Below are 24,299 nucleotides of genomic sequence, written 5' to 3'. Positions count from 1 at the left end.
GAACAGCGGCGCTCAGAGTCTCAACCAATTACTGCAGTAGCTCTGTGCTGGACTGTGTACATTGGTATTTATATTTGACATCTAATCTTTGAAAATATGTTACATTCTGTTTTGTAGGTAAACAGGGGATTCCAATATATCCCCAGAAAACAAATACATTGTTGTCGGAGGCGAATCTGACTCTATTTCTCATACAGAGTTACTGATATATATTTGTAATTTTAATGTTTTCTGTGAATTACACATACATCGATTTTGCCAGAGTTATCGCTCTCTCTTTATATGTGGCACTTCAGTCTAACTGTGAATTTTATGAGAATTTCTCTCACTAACTGTATAGTTGTAATATACTGATATCTTCGTTTAGTAACCTTATACCTGACATGTATATCTGTCGCATTAAATAATATTTTGTTCACATTTCAGATATTTCGACTAAGTCAAATTTGTCATTAATTCACTATATTCATTATCAGCTCACTTGATGACACAGAAAGCCATACATGGAGCCATACATGGAGCGCTATCCTTGGTTGGGCTCGTCAAAAGGGTGATACAAAAATTGTACAATAAAGTTCCACATTCAGTTTTATAATAGTTATTAAAATAGGAGGCTGTTAGATTCTTGGAAAAACTGCCACGACAGGAATATATATAAAGCCAAAATATGAAAGGCTACACGAGCGCATGTATGTACACAGCCAAACCACATACACAGACATGTATATATGTGATGTTAATATCAATTTGATAAATTGCAGAGCAATATGGTTAATAAAATCACGATTCTTCAATTTTTCATGCATATTTGACCACTTCAGCTGCACCCTGGCCACTGCTACACCCCTCCAGGAAATTGTCCAACATTCCAAACGGCTAAGATGCTTCAATAATCTGAAATGTTGAATATACACTTTCCAGGGATATTATGGATTACGCGCCTTCCCCTACACTGAAATATTTAAACTGTTCCGAGACTCGTGGTAGCTAGTATTCAGTTCAGTCATAACTCAGGGACAGTTGGGTCCATCTCTCTAGATCCTGGAGGGCTATAAGTAGATCTACGCTATTGCAAAGGAGTTTAACATTTCCAGTGGACTCAGCACTTGCTTGGAGGGCTCTGGGCTCTGGAAAGTACAGAGAGCCGTTCCCCCCAAAATGCCAGTTAAATGTATAGAAAGGCTTTTAAATATCATTTTACGAATATTTATGGCTCCCTATATCCCCTGAATATTTGGATTCACGGTAGCTAAGAGAACTTGGTGTGACAAGTGCAGATAAAGGCAGAAAAATAACCCTACAATAGTTTTTAATCACTCGGATATTTGTAAATCACTTTCCTCCACGTAAATGATGTTCTATATCCAGAACACATTATGGTAATGTATTAAGGTTATATTATCACTTATTTAAGCTGATCTGCAAAATTTCCTCATCGCTCTCCCATCGGTGAATAACAAAGTCATAATAAAAAACTTAGCTTTATATGATACCATATCCCAATATCATGCTACAAAATTCACAAGAAAGAGGCAAGACATTGGCCAAGCCATAAGCGCACTTTCTATATTTGCAGTTATAACAACTTCAAAACTTTTGGCACTTTTAACAAAGAGCAGTTCAAAAGAAGCATATTGAAGAATATTAATGAAAATTTACATATTAAAATTAAAAAGCTGTCCTATTTTTCTCTGTCGTTAACAGAAGCACATCATATTAGCGAGCAGGTATATAATATCGCTGAATAATTCACTTATTTAATTTAAATATTTTCAAATGAGACAAAATACGCTCTTTGCAAAGAGTGAATGGATTTGCAATTAAGCAAGTGTATAGGGCCTTAGAACATTTGAGTTTTATCTTGTGCTCAATCGCAGAATTCCGCTCTGACATGCCTTATCTCCACTGTGGTAAGTCTTATCTTTAAAATGGGGATAACTTTCGCTGTTATGCACCTGAGAACAAATTCTGAGACCGCAAATACCATGGCAACGGCGCAAAAGAAAAGCGTAAACACATTAAGGCAGCATTTTATAATGACTGCGTACTGTCTATAAAGATAGCATATGAGGCACCAAAACAGAAACTCACCTCCCCAGCAGTCTCTGTCCCACCACGTAAGCTGCTAGTTCCATTACCCATAAACAGCGTCCCTGCGCTGTCACTGCACAGAATATTCCCGTCCACATGCACATTGGATTGCAGGAAAGTGAAATCATTCTTCCTGGCGTCTGAGGACAAACACAGTTGATAGGAATAAGGCAAAGTACCATCTTCATAGTTGGGTGGAAACACCGAGCCAGTCTTGGAATAAGGCTCAGGACCAAAACACTGAAATAATTTAGGTTTCCTTGACCTTCGCAATTTCATCACAATGGCCAGTGTCACTGTCAGGAGGAATAAAAATGAGATCAGGGCTAAAGCCAGCACCAAGTAAAACTGTAAATCAGACTGAGGTGTCGAGTCACCCGATTGGTTGCTCATTTCCGGAAGAGCCTCTTGGAAGTTCTCGGCAAACACCAGGTTGAGAGTCACTGTGGCTGACAGAGGCGGCTGCCCGTTGTCCTTCACCAGCGTGACCAGCCTGTGCTTCACAGCATCTCTGTCCGCAAAGCCGCGGGCTGTCCGGATCTCCCCGGTGTGCAGCCCCATGCTGAACAGCGTCGGTTCCGTGGCCTGGAGCAGATGGTAGGAGAGCCAGGCATTGTGTCCTGAGTCAGCATCCACCGCCACCACCTTCGTCACCAGATAACCTGCCTCGGCCGAGCGAGGGACCATCTTGAACAAGGCGGAGCCATCGGCTCCCAGGGAAGGGTACAGGATGCGAGGGGCGTTATCATTCTGATCCAGAATAAACACCCTGACGGTGACATTGCTGCTGAGAGGCGGGGACCCGCCGTCTTGGGCCTGCACTTGCACTTCAAACTCCCGGAATTGCTCGTAGTCGAAGGAGCGCTGCGCATAGATAGCTCCGGTCTGGGAGTTAATGGAGATGTAGGAGGAGAGAGGCACCTCCTGGAGGTTGCTGCTCCGGATGGAGTAAGTGACTCGGGCGTTCCGGTCCAGATCCCGGTCTGAGGCTTTTACACTGAAAATAGAGCCCCCCGAGGGATTGTTCTCTGGCACATAGGCGGTGTAGGAAGGTTTCTCAAAGACAGGGGCATTGTCATTGATATCCGAGATCTGCAAGAGGATGGTTTTCCGGGTGGAGAGAGGGGGAGAGCCTTTGTCTGTAGCTGTGATTGTGATATTGTACTCCGGGGTCCTTTCCCTGTCCAGAGAAGATTCCGAGACTATTTTATAATAATTGCGAGAGGAGGACACTATTGTAAATGGCAGACTCTTTGGAATGTAACAGGAGACCTGTGCGTTTTCTCCGGTATCTCGGTCATGGGTTTTGATCAGAGCTATCACTGTCCCGCGCACTGAATCTTCCGGTATTTGGCTGGACACGGATGTGAATGTCACTTCCGGGGCATTGTCGTTCTCGTCAAAAATTTGTATTTGAATTTTGCAGTGAGCAGTTTGTCCACCCCCATCCCTAGCTTCTACTTCCAGCATGTATGTGTTTGTTTCTTCAAAATCCAAATTCTCTCTGTTCGTAATTCTTCCGTTCTCAGGATCTAAATGAAATAGTGTACGCGCATTATCTGGTATGTTGCTGAATGAGTATGTGATTTGGGCATTTAACCCTTCATCCTGATCCGTGGCTTTCACCTGAAGCACTAAGGAGCCCCGTGGCAGGTTTTCCCTCACACTGACTTTGTAGATCTCCTCAGTAAATACGGGGGGGTTGTCATTGGCATCAGTGACATTAACCCTAATATGAGCCGTCCCAGATCTGACTGGATCCCCCCCATCCACGGCCGTCAGGATCAAGTGATGAGAGTTTTGCTTTTCGCGATCCAACGATTTTTCCAGCACTAATTCTGGGTATTTATTTCCATCCGGGCTCTCCTTTACAGCCAGGGTAAAATGCGGGTTCTTGCTGAGTTGGTAACTCTGCACTGAGTTGATCCCCGTATCTGGATCTTGCGCTCGTCGTAAGGGAAATCGCGTACCTGGCAGTGCTAACTCATTGATTTCTAGTTCAGTGTTACTCTCGATGAACCGCGGGGCGTTATCATTAACGTCCTGGATTGCTACATTCACATGGAAAGCATTCAAAGGATTTTCCACCACCGTTTCGAGTGTCAGGACACAAAGGGGAGTCTCCCCGCATATCTCCTCCCGGTCTATCCTGCCATTCACATACAGGTTGCCATTTTCCCCATTCACACTGAAATATTGCTTTTCCGAACTGACACGGAGCTTCCGCTGCTGCAGTTCTCTGGTATTTAATCCCAAATCCTTGGCGAGATTCCCCACAAGGGAACCTTTGGCCATTTCCTCAGGTAGGGAATAACCAAAGTGCTCCGAGACCGCCCGGCAGAACAAAGACAAGAAGAAGGGAAACAACAGTACTTGCAGTGTGACTGCCTGGCCCGGCTCTCGGCGCCTGATTTCCATCCCGGTCCCTGTCAGATTTCCTCTCTCCTTTCCTTGTTGGTTTTTGGTTACATCAGATGTTTACAAACCCCATCGGGGCAAAGGAATCCGCGTCAGAGGGGTAAACATTTCGGTATTGTGTGTTCTAACGGCCGTTCCCTTTTCTCAGCCGGACCGTGAAGGTCTCTGTGTTATTTCCTCTGCGATCGTCGCAGTGTGACGGAGCAATCGCACTGCAAGAGGCTCCGGTGGATCTCCGGCTCCAGCCCTGGCTCCGCATTGGCCAACAGCGGCACTCCGAGTCTTAACGGGAGAACTGCAATAGCAGCGATTTTATCAAGGCGCCGTTCCAGCTTTACTCACAATCATGGAGGTTTTCTTGTTTTGTTTTGTTTTTTTCTTCTAATTTGCGTATAAATGCAAAACATGTAGTATACTAAAAACATTACCGTGAAGTATAAACAACTGCTTTTTGAATATAGATAGAAAGAAAGATAGATGTGTGTGTGTATTTATTGATAGTGTAAAACTTACAATTCTTGAGATTTCTTTGCCTTTGTTTGCAAATATATGCGTGTATGCGTGGGTCTACAGCTTGATGTTTGTCAGTGTAATGAATATGTACAAGAACAACAATTTCCATGTAATAACCACATCTTTCGCAAACACTCCTATGGGTGAGATGCTGCTATACACAGTTCCAAAGCGTTTGACAGAAAACAGTAGTTTTAAAATCCAATAGCACGAGTGATTGCAGGTTCAGAATATAAATCTAAACTCCCAAGCAAAACTGTTTTCGTGCTTAGCCCTTATTGTCACTTTTAGGTTATCTGTGCTTCGAAAGTAATCTGCCCACTCACAATACAAATGCTGTTTCTAAAAAGTACTAAGAAAATTGCTCTTGAGTTGAACTATAATGAAAAATCAGGCCCTTTTCTCTCATAGAACCGCGCTAAAGAACACTTTAATAGTTTTCCAGACATTCAAAAAATTAAACAGGAATGGAAAAGTGAAATGAGTCCTAGTGAGACAACACATTCAAAGTCTTCCCAGTGATACAAAGACAAAGACGACCGCCACAAGTACAAGCACGTGCCAACTCTACAAAAACATTTGAGTTAGCCTTTCTCTAATTGCTTTAAACAATGTGCTATGGAAACATATATTACTATTTTAATAAAAATACAATAAATGTTAGAATCTTTTCTTTTATTGGACCAACTTCTGTTGATGAGAGATACAAGCTTTGGAGTTTTCCGAGAAGAGTTCGGTGTAATCTTGAATGCTTGTCTTTCTCACCAAGGAAGTTGGTCCAATAAAAGACAATACTTAACCCATCTTGTCTATCTAATATAGTGGAACAAACTGGGCTACAACACCTCATACAGAATCTTTTCTGTGCTAACTACATGCTATAAAAACATATTCCTGTAATGTGTCATCAATTTCTCTCAAATTCTCAAGGCTTAACTATAAGACAAAAGAACATTATTATTGCAGGAAAGTTAAAACATTGTTGAAATAGTCCAAGGATTGGCGACCTTTGGCACGTGGCCGCCACGGCTGCGGGAAGCGGTGTTCAGCACATTCCTCAGCCCCGCCTTCTCGCAGCCGGCATTGGCCTGGAGCAGGGAACCACGGCCAGTGGGATCCACGATCTGCCGCAAATAAACAAACCAGCCTGGCCAACCTGGGTGCTTACCCTGAGGGGCCCCCTGCCAAAGGTTGCGGATCCCTGAAATAGTCTCTTCTTCTTAATCAAACATTTACATAACTTTAGCTTTATGATTATGTATTTCTACCCTGCATTATCTGCAATACGGAAAATCAGATAAAATCATATTTGGAGCTAAATACACTGGTTCATAAAAATAAGTTAATATTGAGAACTGTGCTGTCACTGAAACATTTTGCCCTTCAGTAACATTCTTATTCTCTCTGAAAATCTCTGTTTCCAAAAATATAGGAAATTTTCCTTACTTTGTAATATCTCACGTAAAGTAATTTATATAATATCACAGATTAAAGGCAGATTCAAGTTTTTAACAAATCACCTTTTCATGAGAACTGCAAAAGGGAATTAGGATATCTGTTTTCTAAATGGGTTCACAATGTAAATATTATTACATAAAATATATTTATATATACATATCCGTCCAATACTCTGAGGATAACTTTGACTCCAAACCAATTCCGAATAGCATGCTAGAGTGGTTCGGATGATCAAAGTTTAAAAGAAAAACATCTAGTATAACTGAGACTCTCTCTCTCCGATCTCCAACATTCTCTCTAATACAGGCCCCCAAACACTTGATGCACTCAGTAATTCGCTAGCGATTAACAGGTAGCTACATTTACAAATATAAATCACAAGGTTAAACATATATTAGCTGACCTGAATGGACGTCTGATCCCTGTTATTGTCTAACTCTTCAGTAATTAGAATATGATCCTTTATCTCACAGGTCTGCTGACTAGTCAGAGTATTTGCATAGTTCGATTTGGGAAAGTTGAACTGGCTCTTTCTGGAGTCCGTGGTGAGAGAAACCTCATGTGAGTAGGAGTGAAGAAAAGCTCTGACTCCATCGAGCCCCACAAACTGCGAGACGGGAACTCCACTGAAAGTCACACTCGAGGAGTCAAACAGCTGCGAGTTTCTCCACCGCCGGAGCCTCAAGGCCACTAACACTATGAGAAAGGTAAAGAACAAACAGGAAACGGAAGCCACAGCGATCACCAAATACAAGGTGAGGCTGGACTCGGAGTCTACAGGAGTTGAGAGGCTGCTTAAATCGGACAGGATTTCGGGGATGCTGTCAGCCACCACCACCGTGACAGTGGCCGTAGAAGAGAGAGGGGGCTGCCCATTGTCCTTCACTAAAACCACCAGACTTTGCTTGAGCGCATCTTTGTCGAGAAAGTAGCGCGCCGTCCTGATCTCGCCGCTGTGGAGTCCCACAGAGAAGAGCCCCGGCTCTGTAGCCTTCAGCAGCTGGTAGGAGAGCCAGGCGTTCTGCCCGGAGTCTGCATCCACCGCCACCACCTTAGTGACCAGGTAACCCGGCTCGGAGGAGCGAGGGGCCAACTCCACTCCCGTGGAGCCATCGGTGGGAAAGGAGGGGTGTAAGATGTGCGGGCTGTTGTCATTCTGATCCAGTAGAAAGAGAGTGACGGAGACATTACTGCTGAGAGGTGGGGAACCCCCATCCTGAGCCTGCACTTGGAACCGAATCTCCCGGAACTGTTCGTAATCGAAGGAGCGCAGAGCGTAGAGAGCCCCAGTCTCTGAGTTAATGGAGATGGAGGAGGAGAGCGGAACTTCCTGGATCTGATCCTCGGTAACAGAGTAGGTGACTCTGGCGTTCTCCCCTTCGTCGGGGTCATTCGCTTTCAGGGAGAAAACGGAGGCTCCTCTCGGGTTATTCTCAGTGACGTAGGCGGTGTAGGATGTTTTATCGAAGAGGGGACCGTTGTCATTCGTGTCTAAAATCTGGAGTGGGATCGTGGTGGCTGTAGAAAGAGGAGGAGTCCCATTGTCCGTGGCGGTCACTGTGATGTTGTATGCTGCCACCTGCTCCCTGTCCAGGGCTCGGTCTGTCACCAGACTATAATAATTATCCAACGATTTCCTCAGCTGAAAGGGCAGATTGCTGGCTACGGAGCACGTGACCTTCCCGTTCTCTCCGGAATCTAGATCTTGCACATTTAAAAGGGCGATCACAGTCCCGGGGGGAGAGTCCTCAGGGATCGAGTTTAGGAGAGACGTGATTGTCAGTTCTGGAGCGTTGTCATTCACATCGCTAACAACGATCACAATTTTGCATCTGTCCAAAAGGCCTCCCCCATCATGGGCTTGCACCTCGATTTCATATAATGCAGCTTCTTCAAAGTCCACGTTCCCCACGACTAATAATTCTCCCGTCCTTGAATCCAAGTGGAATATCTGTGAAGCTTTATTAGCTATCTTTCTGATTGAGTATTTTACCTCTTGATGTATTCCTTCATCCAGATCAGTCGCTGTCACTGTCACCATCGTGGACCCCGCAGGCATATTTTCTAAAACATTAACTTTATAGATGGGCTGACTGAAAACTGGTGCATTGTCATTAGCATCGAGAACAATAACGTGGATTTGCGCAGTGCCGGACCTGACTGGATTTCCCCCGTCAGTAGCTGTGAGGATTAGGTTATGAACAGCTTGTTCTTCGCGGTCCAGAGACTTTTCCAGCACCAGTTCTGCATATTTAACTCCATCTGATCCGGTCTGCAAGACCAGGGAGAAATGCCTATTACTGCTGAGGTGGTAGCTCTGGAGAGAATTTATCCCTAAATCTGGGTCTTGCGCCTCCTGCAGGGGATACCGCGATCCCGGTGCAGTTATCTCGCTGATTTTTACTTCCGATTCTCCTGCCTGGAAGTTAGGAGCATTGTCATTAATATCTGTGATTTCAACTTCAACTCTATAAAGCTTCATTTTTTCTTCAACAATAATCTCAAAAGTTAATAGACACTTCTCCATCCGGCCACAGATCTGCTCTCTGTCTATTCTTTCCGTTGTGATTAAATGGCCGCTCTTAACATTTAAAGCAAAATATTGCGTCCTACCTTTTGATACAATGCGGACTCCGCGGTCTGAGAGCTCCTTTATATCCAACCCCAAATCCTTTGCGAAATTCCCCACAATGGAGCCTTTCTGCATTTCCTCGGGAATCGAGTAGCGAGTCTGTCCAGAAACTGCCTCCCAAACGGTAATCAACATAAAGCAGAACAGGGCTCCCTCTTTGCAGTGCCGGCGCCTTTGAGTTTCTGCCAATCCCATGCTGATGTGGACACGCCGCTGATCTTATGTCAAGAAACGTGTCTTGATTCTGTATTTGGACCCCTGATTCCGGTAACGTTGATAGTTCAACCAGAGTCAGTTCCTCCGAATATCTGCCTTTGCAATGTTCAATCCAGACCCACTGAATGTGCTTCTGATCTGTCTGCGTTCAGTGCTGTGTAACAGCAGTGTTGGACTGGCTCGATCTCTCGTCGCGTTTCTCTCCCTTACTGGTGAACAGCGGCGCTCAGAGTCTCAACCAATAACTGCAGAATCTCCTTGGTGGAATTATTGTCCGGTATTTCCACTGGCTAGTTAACGCTGCCTGTAAATATGCTCTTTTCTCATTATTGTGTATGTATTCGTCTGAGGTACACACAAGGAATACGAATTTTTGTTGTACTGAATCGGACTTTATTAGTTATAAGGATTTAGTAATTAAATGTTTGTTTAAATTTACTATGCTTGATTATGAACTACAAATACATACAAGGCCCACTCCATCGTTTTTGCCCCCCAAGCTGCAAAATAAAAATAAAAATAAAAATCGGAGACCGCAAATACTATGTCAATGGAGTTTCATTCTTCCGCGGCAATTCAGCGGCAGGTCCTTCCCTCCGAAAGGGACTGAGGGACTTGCCGCTGAAGAGCCGGATGTGCCGCCCCTTTCTGCTGGCGGCCCAAAGTACATATATATATATATATATGTTTCTCCAAACTGATTCACCACCCTGCATTCCACCCTGGTGGTGCGCTGTGCAATTGCTGAATGCTAACATCTTTGTAGTAATCTTATATCTGATTTTTACATCGCTAGATGTATTTCAATTTTTTTCTATATCTGACTTGTTCATTTTTGTTGCTCAAGACAATATATTCAGTTACTACACTATGGATCAAATATTAATAAACAATTCAGGAGCGCTGTCAGTGAGCTGGCGATATCTATTCTGCGATATACAATAATTTGTACTTCATATATTTATCACTCTGTCAATTTTCATACTGAGTTTATAATTTTCATACTGAGTTTAAGACAATGGAAGTTTATTGCAAATGGTGCTAAAAGAATGCTACTTTAAGACGCATATATATTCCAATAATCCACACATTTCAAATATCAAATCACATAAACACAACACACAGGTAGTAGTCATACAATGTGTCAATTGCAGAGACAGATGGTGAGGAAAATCAGGTGATTTTATGGTTGGTTGTACATCTTTGAATGCTCTGCCCACTAATGCACCTCTTCCAGGATAGTGTTTAATATTATAAAGCTACACGAAGCTTAAAAACGGTATTTTAAAACTATCAGACAGGGAAAGAAATATTTGGTATATGTCCTTATCGTCCACAAAAATAAAATAAAAACATGGGGCTTAGCCCTATGGTAGTCAATAGTCAGTCATACACCAGTGCTACTTTGAAGAGCCCATATCTTGAATTGCAAGAAATAGGAGCACTGTCTGTGCTGCAGAAAAGGAGTCACAACATTCCAGTGGTACTCAGTACTTGCTTCTAGTTTTGGAAAGAGTAGAGAAACTAGCCCTTATAATATTACAAATTCACATTTATATACAAAGCCTTCTTAAAATATATTATCTAAATGTTTAAGGCATCACATGACCACTGAACATTTGGACTCATGGTAACTAAGGGAGCCTGGCTTAACAGAAGCAGGTAAAGAGAAAAAAATAGGCTCAACAAAATTTTTAACAAATTTTCCCCTTATAAGACATGTGGCATGGACAGTCACAGGACGAGGTGTTTAATGGTTTTATCATCACTTCTTTGGAATGACACACTTAACTGTCTAATGGCCATGTCACTGTTGAGTAAAGCAGCCATCACAAACTTATGCAGATAAAACCTTCATATCACACCATAACTTCATGTTATATAGGTGATATGTAAGAGGTGAGAAACTGGTGGAATAAAAAATAATCTCTTTATATATTTGTAACTAACCTGGTTCCTTTTCAACTTTAAAAAATTGGTCAAAACTATAGTAAAGAAGAGAATTATCAGAGATATAGATAAACATGATACATTTGAGAAGAGTTAAAAGGGTTTTTCTAAGGGGAAATTATTCCTCACCAATCTATTCGAATTATTTAAAGATGTCAACAAACATGTGGACAAGCATGATCCAGCTGATACAGTCTACTTGGACTTTTAGAAAACCTTTGACAAAATCCCACATCAAAGACTCTTAAGCAAAGTAAGCAGTCTTGGGATAAGAGGAAAGACCCTCTCTTGGCTCAGAAACTGTTTAAAAGATAGGAAACAAAGGGTAGAAATAAAAGTCAGTTTTCAGAATGTAGAGAAGTAAATAGTGGGGTCTCCCAAGAATCTGTACCGGGATCAGTGCTGTTCATAGGGTAACCAGATGTCCCGATTTTATAGGGACAGTCTCGATATTTGGGACTTTTTCTTATATAGGCACCCACATCCCGATTTTTCACATTTGCTATCTGGTCACCCTAGCTATTCAACATATTCATAAATTATTTGGAAAAGCAGGTAAACCATTTGCAGAGGCTATAAAATTCCTAAAGACAAGTAAATCCAAAGCTAACTATGAAGAACTACAACTGGATCGCATAAAACTGGGTGATAGGGCAACAAAATGGCAGATGAAATTCAATGTTAATAAATGCAAGTAATGCACATTGGAAAAATAAACCCTACTATATATACAAAATGATGGGGCCTAAAATTAACTTTTACCATTCAAGAAAGAGATCTTGGCATCATCATGGACAGTTCTCTTAAAACTGCAGCCAATTAGTTCATTTTAGCATCCATTTAATTGAATCATAGACTTTAAGGTCAGAAGGGACCATTATGATCATCTAGTCTAACCTCCTGCACAATGCAGGCCACAAAATCTCACCCACCCACCTCTGTATCAAACCTGTGTCTGAGCCACTGAAGTCTTCAAATCATAGTTTAAACACTTGAAGATGCAGAGAATCTTCCAGCAAGTGACCCGTGCCCCACGATGCAGAGAAAGGCAAAACCCCCCCGCCCCCGGGCTTCTGCCAATCTGCCCTGGAGGAAAATTCCTTCCAGCTAAATGTTACGGGGTCTTTCAGCTAAACCCTGAGCATGTGGGCAAGACTCACCAGCCAGACACCCAGGAAAGAATTCTCTGTAGTAACTCAGATCCCACCCCATCTAACATCCCATCATGAGCCATTGGGCATATTTACTGGTAGTAGTCAAAGATATTTGCCAAAATTAGGCTATCCCATTATAACATCCCCTCCATAAACTTATCAAGCTTAGTCTTGAAGCCAAATATGTCTTTTGCCCCCACTCAGGGCTGCCCAGAGGATTCAGGGGGCCTGGGGCAAAGCAATTTTGGGGTCACCTTCCATAAAAAAAATGGCAATACTATACAATACTATATTCTTGTGGGGGCCCCTGCGGGGCTCAGCACAAATTGCCCCACTTGCTCTTCCCCCATGGGCAGACCTGGGAAAAATAAATCTTCTGCATCTCGGCACAAACCCAGTTTTGAGAAAACTTCTTAAGAAGGTATCACTGGTTCTCAGTATCAGCTAGCGCTAAAAGGTGCTAAAGCTCATTAAAAGGGTTGGACAAATATTTTCGGTCAAAACTTTTTCTGGATCGAAAACGAGGGGTTTATAAAAAGCAGAAAAAAATCACAATGTCTGTTTTCCTTCAAAATTTGTTGTTTTTTTTAAATTGAAAAGCTGAAATTAGTCTGCCAAAATCTGAATAGTCTGGTTTGGGGTTTCAGAAGTGTGTGGCCAAATATTTGCTGCTTGCTGTGTTTGATTGTTTAAAGAAACAATAAAAAAATTCTGCTTAAAAAAATCCAAAACTTTTGAACCACCTCAGCTTGTGACCAAACGCCTGAGTCCATCCAGTCAGAGATTTTTTCAGGTTTCTGATAGTCCGCTGGCTTCCTTGACTCATATCTGTCTCCATAACTTTGGGTTCATTTAGGTTAGAACATAAGAACAGCCATACTGGGTCAGACCAAAGGTCCATCCAGCCCAGTATGCTGTCTACTAACAATGGCCAATGCCAAGTTCCCCAGAGGGAGTGAACCTAACAGGTAATGATCAAGTGATCTCTCTTCTGCCATCCATCTCCACCCTCTGACAAACAGAGGCTAAGGACACCATTCCTTACCCATCCTGGCTAATAGCCATTAATGGACTTAACCTCCATGTATCTATCTGTTTCCTAGAGACTAGCTCCATGGGGTCCCTCACAAACTGGAGACGGTTACTGTGGGTTTGTCTTTAGCATAGTTCATGCACATACTCCATGAACTGAGCATTTGAGCTTGTTCCAGAATCTGGGATGAACTTATGCTGTGAAAACTGAAATGCTCAAAATAGCACATGCATGTGAATGGACACAGGGTGATAACATTAAATTAACCCAGGGGTTCTCAAACTGGGAGTCAGGACCCCTCAGGGCATCATGAGGTTATTACTGGGGGTCGCGAGCTATCAGCCTCCACTCAAACCCCTCTTTGCCTCCAGCATTTATAATAGTGTTCAGGGGCGGCTCCAGGCCCCAGCATGCCAAGCGTGTGCTTGGGGCGGCATGCCGTGGGGGGCGCTATGCCGGCCGCAGGAAGGGCAGCAGGTGTCTCCATTGGACCTCCCGCAGGTGTGCCTGTGGAAGGTCCGCTGGTCCTACGGCTCCGGTGGACCTTCCGCAGGTGTGCCTGCGGAAGGTCCACCAAAGCCGTGGGTTCAGCGGACCGTGGGACCTGCGGGAAGTCCACTGAAGCTGCCTGCCGCCCTCCTAGTGGCCGGCATAGCACCCCCCGTGGCATGCCACTGTGCTTGGGGCTGCGAAATGTCTAGAGCCACCCCTGACAGTGTTAAATATATAAAAAAGTGTTTTTAATTTATAAGGGGCGGGAGTCACACTCAAAGGTTTGCTATGTGAAAGGGGTCACCAGTATAAAAGTTTGAGAACAACTGAGTTAACCTCTCTGGAGTCTCAGGGAATGTAGCAGGGGGGTCTCCCTTGGTAGCGTTGGGAAGGATATTGCTCTTCTCATGTGATCCCTCCACCAGTGGCTAATTTTAAATGAAGCTACCCTTCCCTGATGTGAATCTCCTTATGGCACTGAAATTAAATATAGACTATAATTTGGCATTTGAGAAGTGAAAGGGATGGTGGCCCTAATGGAAAAGCTAACAGCAAGCCCCAAACTGCTGAATGAGCTTTAGGGTAGGGAAGGCTATGCCTCCCAAAGAGCCTGGCCCTGCCCCCTATCCGACCTCCACCCACTTCCTGCCCCGCGACTGCCCACTCCCCTCAGAATCCCTGGCCCATCCAGCTCCTTGTCCCCTCACTGTCCTCCAGAGACCCCACCACCACCACAACCACCCCGGGATGCCACCCCTGCTCCCTGTCCCCTGACTGCCCCGATCCCTATCCACCCCCCTGCTGAGTCCTGACAGACCCGTGGAATGCCCACAATCCAACCCCGTTCCCTGTCCCCTGACCGCCCCCAACCTCTGGCCCCTCCCTGTCCCCTGACTGTCCCTGGGACTTCCTGCCCCTTATCCAACCCCCTTGGCCCAGGCCCCGGCCCCTTACCCCCGGCTCCCCACTCACCCGGAGCCTCAGCCCATCCAGCAGCTTCCCTCGACAGCGGTGCAGCATGGCTCCGGTGTGGCCCCTGAGCTCCTCCTCGCTCAGAGTCACATGGTAAGGGGGCGGGGCTGCGAGCTCCAGCGGGGCCTGAGTTCCCTCTGCTCAGCATGGAGCTTGCAGCCTCACACCCTTACCATGCAGCTCTGAGCGGGGTGGGGCTCAGGCCCCGCCGGAGCCATGCTGCAGCTGTTCAGGGAAGCTGCTGGATGTGCTGAGGCTCTGGGAGAGGGGCGGAGGTGGGGTCAGGTCGGGTCGGGACCGGGGATGGAGCCTCGGCCATTCTCGTGGGGGCCCCTGCGGAGCCCGGGGCCTGGGGCAAATTGCCCCACTTGCCCCCCCTCTGGGCGGCCCTGCTCTCACTAATCCCCTGGGAAGGCTGTTCTAGAACTTCACTCTTCTAATGGTTAGAAACCTTCATCTAATTTCAAGTCTAAACTTCCTGATAGCCAGTTTATAGCCATTTGTTCTTGTGTCCACATTTAGCTTAAATAATTCCACTCCCTTCCTGGTATTTATTCCTCTGACATTTTTATAAAGAGCAATCATATCTCCTCTCAGCCTTCTTTTGGTTAGGTTACACAATCCAAGCTCTTTGAGTCTCCTTTCATAGGACAGGTTTTCCATTCCTCGGATCATCCTAGTAGCCTTCTTTTGAATCTGATCCAGTTTGAATTCATCCTTCTTAAACATGGGAGACCAGAACTGCACACAGTATTCCAGATGAGGTCTCACCAGCGCCTTGTATAACAGTACTAACATCTCCTTATCTCTTCTGGAAATACCTCGCCTGATGCATCCCAAAACCACATTAGCTTTTTCACAGCCATATCACATTGGTGGCTCATAGTCATCCTGTGATCAACCAATACTTCGAGGTCCTTCTACTCCTCTGTTACTTCCAGCTGATGCCTCCTCAGCTTATAACAATAGTTCTTGTTATATGAATCCCTAAATGCATGACCTTGCACTTTTCACTATTAAATTTCATCCTATTACTATTACTCCAGTTTACAAGGTCATCCAGATCTTCCTGTATGATATCCCCGGTCCTTCTCTGTATTAGCAATACCTCCCAGCTTCAAGTCATCCGCAAACTTTATTAGCACATTCCCACTTTTTGTGCCAAGGTCAGTAATAAAAAAATTAAATAAGATTGGTCCCCAAACGGATCCCTGAGGAACTCTACTAGTAACCTCCCTCTAGTCTAACAATTCACCTTTCAGTACGACCCATTGTACTCTTCCCTTTAACCAGTTCCTTATCCACCTTTCAATTTTCATATTGATCCCCATCTTTTCCAATTTAGCTAATAACTCCCCATGTCGAACCGTATCAAATGCCTTACTGAAATCAAGGTAAACTAGATCCACTGCATTTTCTTTGTCTAAAAAGTCTGTTATCTTCTTAAAGAAGGAGATCAGGTTGGTTTGGCATGATGTATCTTTTGTAAAATCATGTTGCATTTTGTTCCAATTACCATTGACTTCAATGTCCTTGACTACCTTTTCCTTCAAAATTTTTTCCAAGACCTTGCACACTACAGATGTCAAACTTTTTCCCAGATCACTTTTTCCCCTCCTTTCTTAAAGATAGGAACTATGTTAGCAATTCTCCAGTCATACGGTACAACCCGTGTCATGGTATAACCCCCACTCTGAACCTTAGTGTCCAAAAGATGGAGTACCAGCATGAATCCCCCTAAGCTTAATTACCAGCTTAGATCTTGTAGTGCTGTCACCAACCAGGACTTGCAGTGCTTGGTACACTCTGGTCCCCTCAAAACCTTCTCAGAGGACCTCAAGACCCAGACCCCCTGGATCTTACACAAGGAAAGTAAACCCTTTCCCCCACCGTTGCCTCTCCCAGGCTTTCCCTCCCTCCCTTTTCTCTCCCTGTCTCCCACCAATTCCCTGGTGAGTACAGACTCAATTCTCTTGAGCCTTAACAAGGGGAAAAAATCAATCAGGTCTTAAAAAGAAAAACTTTTAATAAAAGAAAGAAAAAAAGTAAAAGTTGTCACTGTAATTTAGATGGTAAATGTTACGGGGTCTTTCAGCTTATAGACACTAGAGAGGAGCCTTCCCCCCAGCACAAATACACATTAAAATCATTCCAGCAAAAGACACATTTGCAAATAAAGAAAACAATCAAAAAGACTAAACAGCCTTCTACTGGTACTTACTATTTGAATAGAAAATTAGAAAGCCTGTAGGTAAGTCTGGTTACTCTCAGAATCCAGAGAGAACAACAGACAAACAAACAACACAAAACAAAGACTTCCCTCCACCGAGATTTGAAAGTATCTTGTCTTCTGATTGGTCCTCTGGTCAGGTGGTCCAGGTTCACTGCTTGTAACCCTTTACAGGTAAAAGAGACATTAACCCATATCTATCTGTTTATGACACCCTGAGTTTACAGATTCATTAAAAATACTTGCTAATTGGCTTGAAATTTCAGGTGCCAGTTCCTTTAATATTCTTGGATGAAGATTATCCAGGCCCCCCCCAATCTTGTCCCATTAAGTAGTTCGAGTTTGGCTTCTGCCTCAGATGTGATAATATCTACCTCCATATCCTCATTTCTATTTGTCATCCTACCATTATCCCTAAGCTCCACATTAGCCTCATTAAAGACTGAGGAAAAGTATTTGTTTAGATATTGGGCCATGCCTAGATTATCCTTAACCTCCACTCCATCCTCAGTGTTTAGCGGTCCCACTTCTTCTTTCTTTGTTTTCTTCTTATTTATATGGCTATAGAACCTTTTACTTTTAGTTTTAATTCCCTTTGCAAGGTCCAACTCTACATGGCTTTTGGCCTTTCTCACTTTATCTCTACATGTTCTGACCTCAATAAGGTAGCTTTCCTTGCTGATCACTCCCATCTTCCATTCCTTGTAGGATTTCTGCTTTTTCTTAATCACCTCTCTGAGATGCTTGCTCATCCAGCTTGGTCTACAATCCCAGCCTATGAATTTTTTCCCCTTTCTTGGGATGCAGGCTTCTGATGGTTTCTGCAACTTTGACTTGAAGTAATTCCAGGCCTCCTCTGCCTTTAGATCCACAAGTTCTTCAGTCCAACCCACTTCCCTAACTAATTTCCTTAATTCTTTAAAGTTAGCCCTTTTGAAATAAAAAACCTTAATCACAGATCTATTTTTGTTTATCCTTCCATTTAGTTTAAATTGAATTAGCTCATGGTTGCTCAAACCAAGGTTGTCCTCTACAACCATTTCTTCTATGAGGTCCTCACTACTCACCAAAACCAAATCTAAAATGGCATCCCCTCTTGTTGGTTCAGTAACTGCTTGATGAAGGAATCCATCAGCTATCGCATCTAGGAAAATCTGAGCCCTGTTATTACTATTACCACTTGTCCTCCAGTCTATCTCTGGGAAGTTAAGGTCTACCATGATCACACAATTCCCATTAGTATTTACTTAATTAAAAACATTAAAGAGGTCTCTTTCCATATCCAAATCAGATCCCGGCGGTCTGTAGCACACCCCAAGCACTATCTCAGGGGAGGCTTTAGTAGCTTTCTTCCCCAATGTGATTATGCTCAGACAGACTCTGTCTTATCCATTCCATCCCTTCTTATTTCTTTACTGTTTACCTCATCATTGATATACAATGCTACTCCACCATCTTTGCCTTTATTTCTGTCTTTCCTAAACAGCACATAGCCTTCAATACCTGTACTCCAGTCATGACTACTATTCCACCATGTTTCTGTTATCCCTATAATATCCAGTTTCACTTCCTGAACCAGTAACTCTAGTTCCTCCATTTTGTTACCTAGGCTCCTCACATTGGTGTACAAACATCTTAATTCTTGCTGTTTGGCTTCACTCACATTCTTTTCCTGATTAGGCCCAGACATTCTACTGCCAGTATCACCTATTAGAATTGTATCTACAGTACCCTTCCTCTGTATGTCCGTTCTCCTACCCATGACAGTATCCTTTCTTGCTTTGTGTTCTTCCCTCTCGATGTTAAAATCCCATGTGGCAATTACCTGGACATCTCCCAACCATCTCCCCACAATTCCTAGTTTAAAGCTCTCTTAATCAGTTGTGCCAGCCTCCTAGAAGTCTATTTCCCTCCCTACTCAGGTGAAGTCCATCCCAAGAGAACAGTCCTCTGTCCATGAATGCCTCCCCCTGGCCATACATCCCAAAGCCCTCCTTATAGCACTACTGCCTGAGCCATCTGTTGATCGCCATAATCTTGTCACATCTTTGTTGCCCTTCTCTAGGAACAGGCAGAATCTCACTGAAGATCACCTAAGCCTTGATTTCCTTAAGTGGCTTCCCAGCCTGGCATAGTCTCCCTTGATATGTTCCAGTGAGAATCTAGCTGTATCATTTGTTCCCACATGAAGGACAATCAGCGGATTCTTTCCAGCTCCTGTTAGGATCCTCTTCAGCCTCAGGTCCACATCCCATATCTTAGCACCTGGCAGACAGCACACCCTTCTGTTCTCTGGATCTGCTCTGCTTACAGGCCTGTCTATTCTTCTCAGTAAGGAATCCCCAATCACGTAGACCTGCCTTTTCCTGATGATGGTGCGATACTCCGGTCTAACCCCTGTTCTCTCTGGCTGCAAGTCCTCTCGATTCCTAATCACCCTTGCAATCCTCTGCAACCCATCCCGTATCCTCCTGGGGCTCATGTTTGGTGTCATCTCCATTGACTCTTCCCCTCTCCTTATAGGGTGAGCTGCTCTTCTCTTCTTCTTTGCCCTCTCACCTTCAGTGTCCACCTGCTCTGCCCCTTCTTCATTTTCCAACTCTGCAAACCAGTTTGTGAGCTCAATTTCTCCTTCACTGGCCTGTCTTTTCCTCTGCCTGGTTCTCTTAGTCTCATGCTTCCACTATCCACTTTCCTCACCCAGCAGTCTCTCCTCAGAGTTCTTTGGTCCTGCTTCCATCTGCAAGTCCGAGCTTTTCCCTTTGGCCTCATCCTGTGTTTGCTCCATCATCCGCTCGAACCCCCTTCTAAACTCAACCAGAGTTTCCACCTGCATCTCCAATCCTTGGATCTTTTCTTCCATCAGCTTTATCAGGTGGCACTTCATGCAGACAAAACTCTTTTCAGGTGCCCCTTCCAGGATCAGGTACATGCCGCAGCTTCCACATCCAGTCATCTTCATTGTGTCTTCCACTGCTTGGGTCACTACAACTGCTGCCTCTGTATCTGTCATAGGCTTCCCAACCCAATCCTGTCAATCTGGGAAACTCAAACCAACCCAAAACACAACCACCCACAGCAAAACAAACCCCCAACAAGTACCAAGACTCTGATAGAACACTGCACACTTCCTTCAATAGCCTGTGTGTTCCTCTGCCTGCCTCTCTTAGACTTCCCCCAAACTCCCCCTGTAAACTCCCAATCAAACTCCCCTGTTTACAGCTCTGTTTGCTGGCTCCTGTGCCACTGCAGCTGTCCATTTATCATTGTGCTATTTGACATTTCATACATAATCAGTGTAGGCTAAATAGACTTAAATTGTAGGATTACAGAAGTATAAGACTGCAAGTATTTAGGAATGATGACTGTAGGTAAAAACAATGAGGAGCCCCTGTGGCACTTTAGAGACTAACAAATTTATTTGGGCATAAGGCTTTGTGGGCTATAACCCAGTTCATCAGATGCATGGAGTGAAAAAAGTAGACAAGTATAAATATACAGCACATGAAAAGATGGGAGTTACCTTACCAAGTGGGGGGGGGGGTCAGTGCTAACGAGGCCAATTTAATTAGGGTGGATGTGGCCCATTCCCAACAGCTGACAAGAACGTGTGAGTATCAACACAGGGAAAATTATTTTTTGCAGTGACCCAGCCATTCCCAATCTTCATTCAGGCCTAATTTGATGGTGTCAAATTTGCTAATTCATTGCAGTTTTGCAGATCCTCCTTGAAGTTTGTTTTTGAAGTTTTTCTGTTGAAGAGTGTCCACTTTTAAGTCTGTTATTAAGTGTCCAGGGAGACTGAGGTGCTTTCCTACTGGTTTTTGAATGTTACAGTTCTTGATGTCTGATTTGTGTCCATTTATTCTTTTCTGTAGAGACTGTCCAGTTTGGCCAATGTACATGACAGAGGGGCATTGCTGGCATATGATGGAATATACCACATTGGTAGATGTGCAGATGAAAAAGCCCCTGATGGTGTGGCTGATGTGGTTAGGTCCTATGATGGTGTCTCTTGAGTAGATATGTGGACAGAGTTGGCAATGGGATTTATTGTAGGAATTGGTTCCTGGGTTAGTGTTTTTGTTGTGTGGTGTGTAGTTGCTGGTGAGTATTTGTTTCAGGTTGGGGGGCTGTCTGTAAGCAAGGACTGGCCTGTTTTCCAAGGTCTGTGAGAGTGAGGGATCGTCCTTCAGGATAGGTTGTAGATCCTTGATGATGCACTGGAGAGGTTTTAGCTGGGGGCTCTAGATGATGGCTACTGCATTCTGTTACTTTCTTTGTAGGGCCTGTCCTGTAGCAGTTGACTTCTGGGTACAATTCTGGCTCTGTCAATCTGCTTCTTCACTTCCCCAGGTGGGTACTATAGTTTTAAGAATGCTTGATAGAGATCCTATAGGTATTTGTCTCTGTCTGAGGGATTGGAGTAAATGTGGTTGTATCTTAGGGCTTGGCTGTAGACAATGAATCATGTGATGTGGTCTGGATGAAAGCTGGAGGCATGTAGATAAGTACAGCAGTCAGTAGGTTTCCGGTATAGGGTGATGGTTATGTGACCATCACTTATTGGCACTGTAGTGTCCAGGAAGTGGATCTCTTGTGTGGACTGATCCAGGCTGTGGTTGATGGTGGGGTGGAAATTGTTGAAATCCTAATGGAATTCCTCAAAGGCCTCCTTCCCATGGGTCCAGAAGATGAAGATGTCATCAATGTAGTGCAAGTAGAGTAGGGGCACTAGGGGACAAGAGCTGAGGAAGCATTGTTCTAAGTCAGCCATAAAAATGTTGGCCAATGAAAGCTTATGCCCAAATGAATTTGTTAGTCTCTAAGGTGCCACAAGGACTCCTCCTTGTTTTTGCTGATACAGACTAACATGGCCACCATTCTGAAACCTGTGTATTAGGTATATAAGTAAAACATGGCTGGAATGAAAGGGTTACAGGCTGAGGCCTGTAAGATTTCATTTTAGCCATAATAGGCCTTGACCTTAAGAATGCTTGACATGAGTGGGGGACATAGGAATAACCCTATGCCAGTCAGGTTAAGAGATTACTGTGAAAGATATGCTAGCAGGTAATGTTACAGAAAACTTGATTGCAACAAAGTGCAATGAATTGTGCAAGATCATGAGACACCTGATTGCAATATCATGGAATGTCCTATCCTGACCACAGAGTATATGTTGTGCATAGACACTAATGAGAATAAGAGGAACTAAGAAACAACCTATGAAAAATTTGATACTCCAATATTCATGAGCTGTGGAAGTACAGATAAGGAAAAGAAGTATATGTATATGCATAAGGTGTTATGTATGGTCCAAAAAACAGTACAAAAGAGGTTCACTGGTTGAGAAAAAGTGGGATGACCCCAAAGGATGACCCCCATGGGACAGCCCAAGCAGGAACCATATGTCTGTCAACGGTTGTCTGTTGAGAGATCAATCAGACCCTAGAATATCTTTGAGGAGGTGAGTATGACTACAGTCTTACTCACTGCATGTTTTTTGTGAGATTTATTTATGCATAGATCATTGTAACTTTACTTACTGCTTTAATAAAACTTGTAGAACAGATAAGACTTTTTACTTGTGGTCATGTCTGTGGTCACTATCCTTGAACTTTGTGTGTTCCTAGAGTCCCTAAATTTGAGAAAAACACAAGAGGAGATTTTCAGTCTTTTGAACTTGAATATGTAGCAACAGGCGCTGAACTCATGATATTTTAATACAAATTACTACATTTAATTTAAATAAATAAAAAGTCTACAAAATATCTGCTCAATGTGCAAAAAAGCTAACACAATGTTAGGAACCATTAGAAATGGGATAGATCAGGGATTGGCAACCTTTGGCATGTGGCCCGCCGGGCTGGTTTGTTTACCTGCCGCGTCCTCAGGTTCAGCCGTTCGCAGCTCTCACTGGCCATAGTTCACTGCTCCAGGCCAATGGGGGCTGCAGGAAGTGGTGTGGGCTGAGGGATGTGTTGGCCGCCGCTTCCCACAGCCCCCATTGGCCTGGAGTGGCAAATTGCAGCCACTGGAAGTTGCGATTGGCCGAACCTGCGGATGCAGCAGGTAAACAAACTGGCCCGGCCCACCAGGGTGCTTACCCTGGTGGGCGCATGCCAAAGGTTGCCGATCCCTGGGATGGATAATGAGGCATAAAATATCATAACGCCACAATATAAATCTATCGTACACCCAAGCTTAAATACTGCATGCATTTCTGGTTGCCCAATCTCAAAAAAGATATACTAGAATTGGAAAAAGTACAGAGTAGGGCAACAAAAATTATTAGGGATATGAAATAGCTTCTGTACCAGGAGATATAAAGGAGTTTAGAAAAGAGACAACTGAGGGAGCAGGGAGTGAGGGAAGAGGTATGATAGAGGTCTATAAAATCATGAATGGTATGGAGAAAGTGAATAAAGGAGTGTTATTTACTCCTTCACATAACACAGTAACCAGGGGTCACCCAATGAAATTAATAGGCAGCAGCTTTAAAACAAACTTAAGGAAGTACTTCTTCACAAAATGCAGCCAATCTGTGAAACTCACTGCCAGGGGGTGCTGTATAAAGCCAAAAGTATAACTGGGTTCAAAAAAGAATAAGATAAGGTCATGGAGGAAAAGTCCATCAGCCACTATTAGCTAAGATGATCAGGTATGCAACTCATGCTTTGGGTGTCCCTGAACCTCTGAGTGCCAGAAGCTGGGACTGGATGACAGGGGATGGATAACTTGATAATTTCCCTGTTCTGTTCATTCCCTCTGATGCATCTGGCATCAGCCACTGTCAGAAGAAAGGATATTGGGCTACATGGACTATTGGTCTGACCCAGTGTGGCCATTCTTCTTCTTATTATTATTATAAGCTAGGAAGATTTCTGCTAAAGAAGCAATTCAATCATTTTGCTTTTTAATCTTAATCTTCAATAAATTTGCATTAATACTTTTCTCTATCATTACAAAAAATATCTTATCGGAGGAAAATAAATACTTCTGGATAATACAGTTATTCCAAGTAACTTCTTTGACATGAAAGATAGGATGTTCTTCCATTACAAGAGGAGTTGATTTATAGACAAAGCACTGGACTCAGACTTGTGAGGTTTGAGTTTTACTTCTTCTCTGTGAGAG

The 24,299-nt window shown here is 43.7% G+C and overlaps 1 protein-coding gene across 1 annotated transcript in view; it reads right to left on the bottom strand.

Annotated features, from left to right (window-relative positions):
- Positions 1 to 24,299, bottom strand: part of LOC115656191 (protocadherin gamma-A4-like) — a 136,857-nt gene that overhangs the window by 96,080 nt on the left and 16,478 nt on the right. The window contains exon 3 of the mRNA XM_030572597.1: positions 6,884 to 9,330. Coding sequence (XP_030428457.1) covers positions 6,884 to 9,330 — 2,447 coding nt within the window. The remainder of the gene's footprint in view (positions 1 to 6,883; positions 9,331 to 24,299) is intronic.

Source organism: Gopherus evgoodei, chromosome 8, assembly GCF_007399415.2.
Source record: "Gopherus evgoodei ecotype Sinaloan lineage chromosome 8, rGopEvg1_v1.p, whole genome shotgun sequence".
Classification (NCBI taxonomy): Eukaryota; Metazoa; Chordata; order Testudines; family Testudinidae; genus Gopherus; species Gopherus evgoodei.
This window is presented reverse-complemented; position numbering and strand designations above follow the sequence as displayed.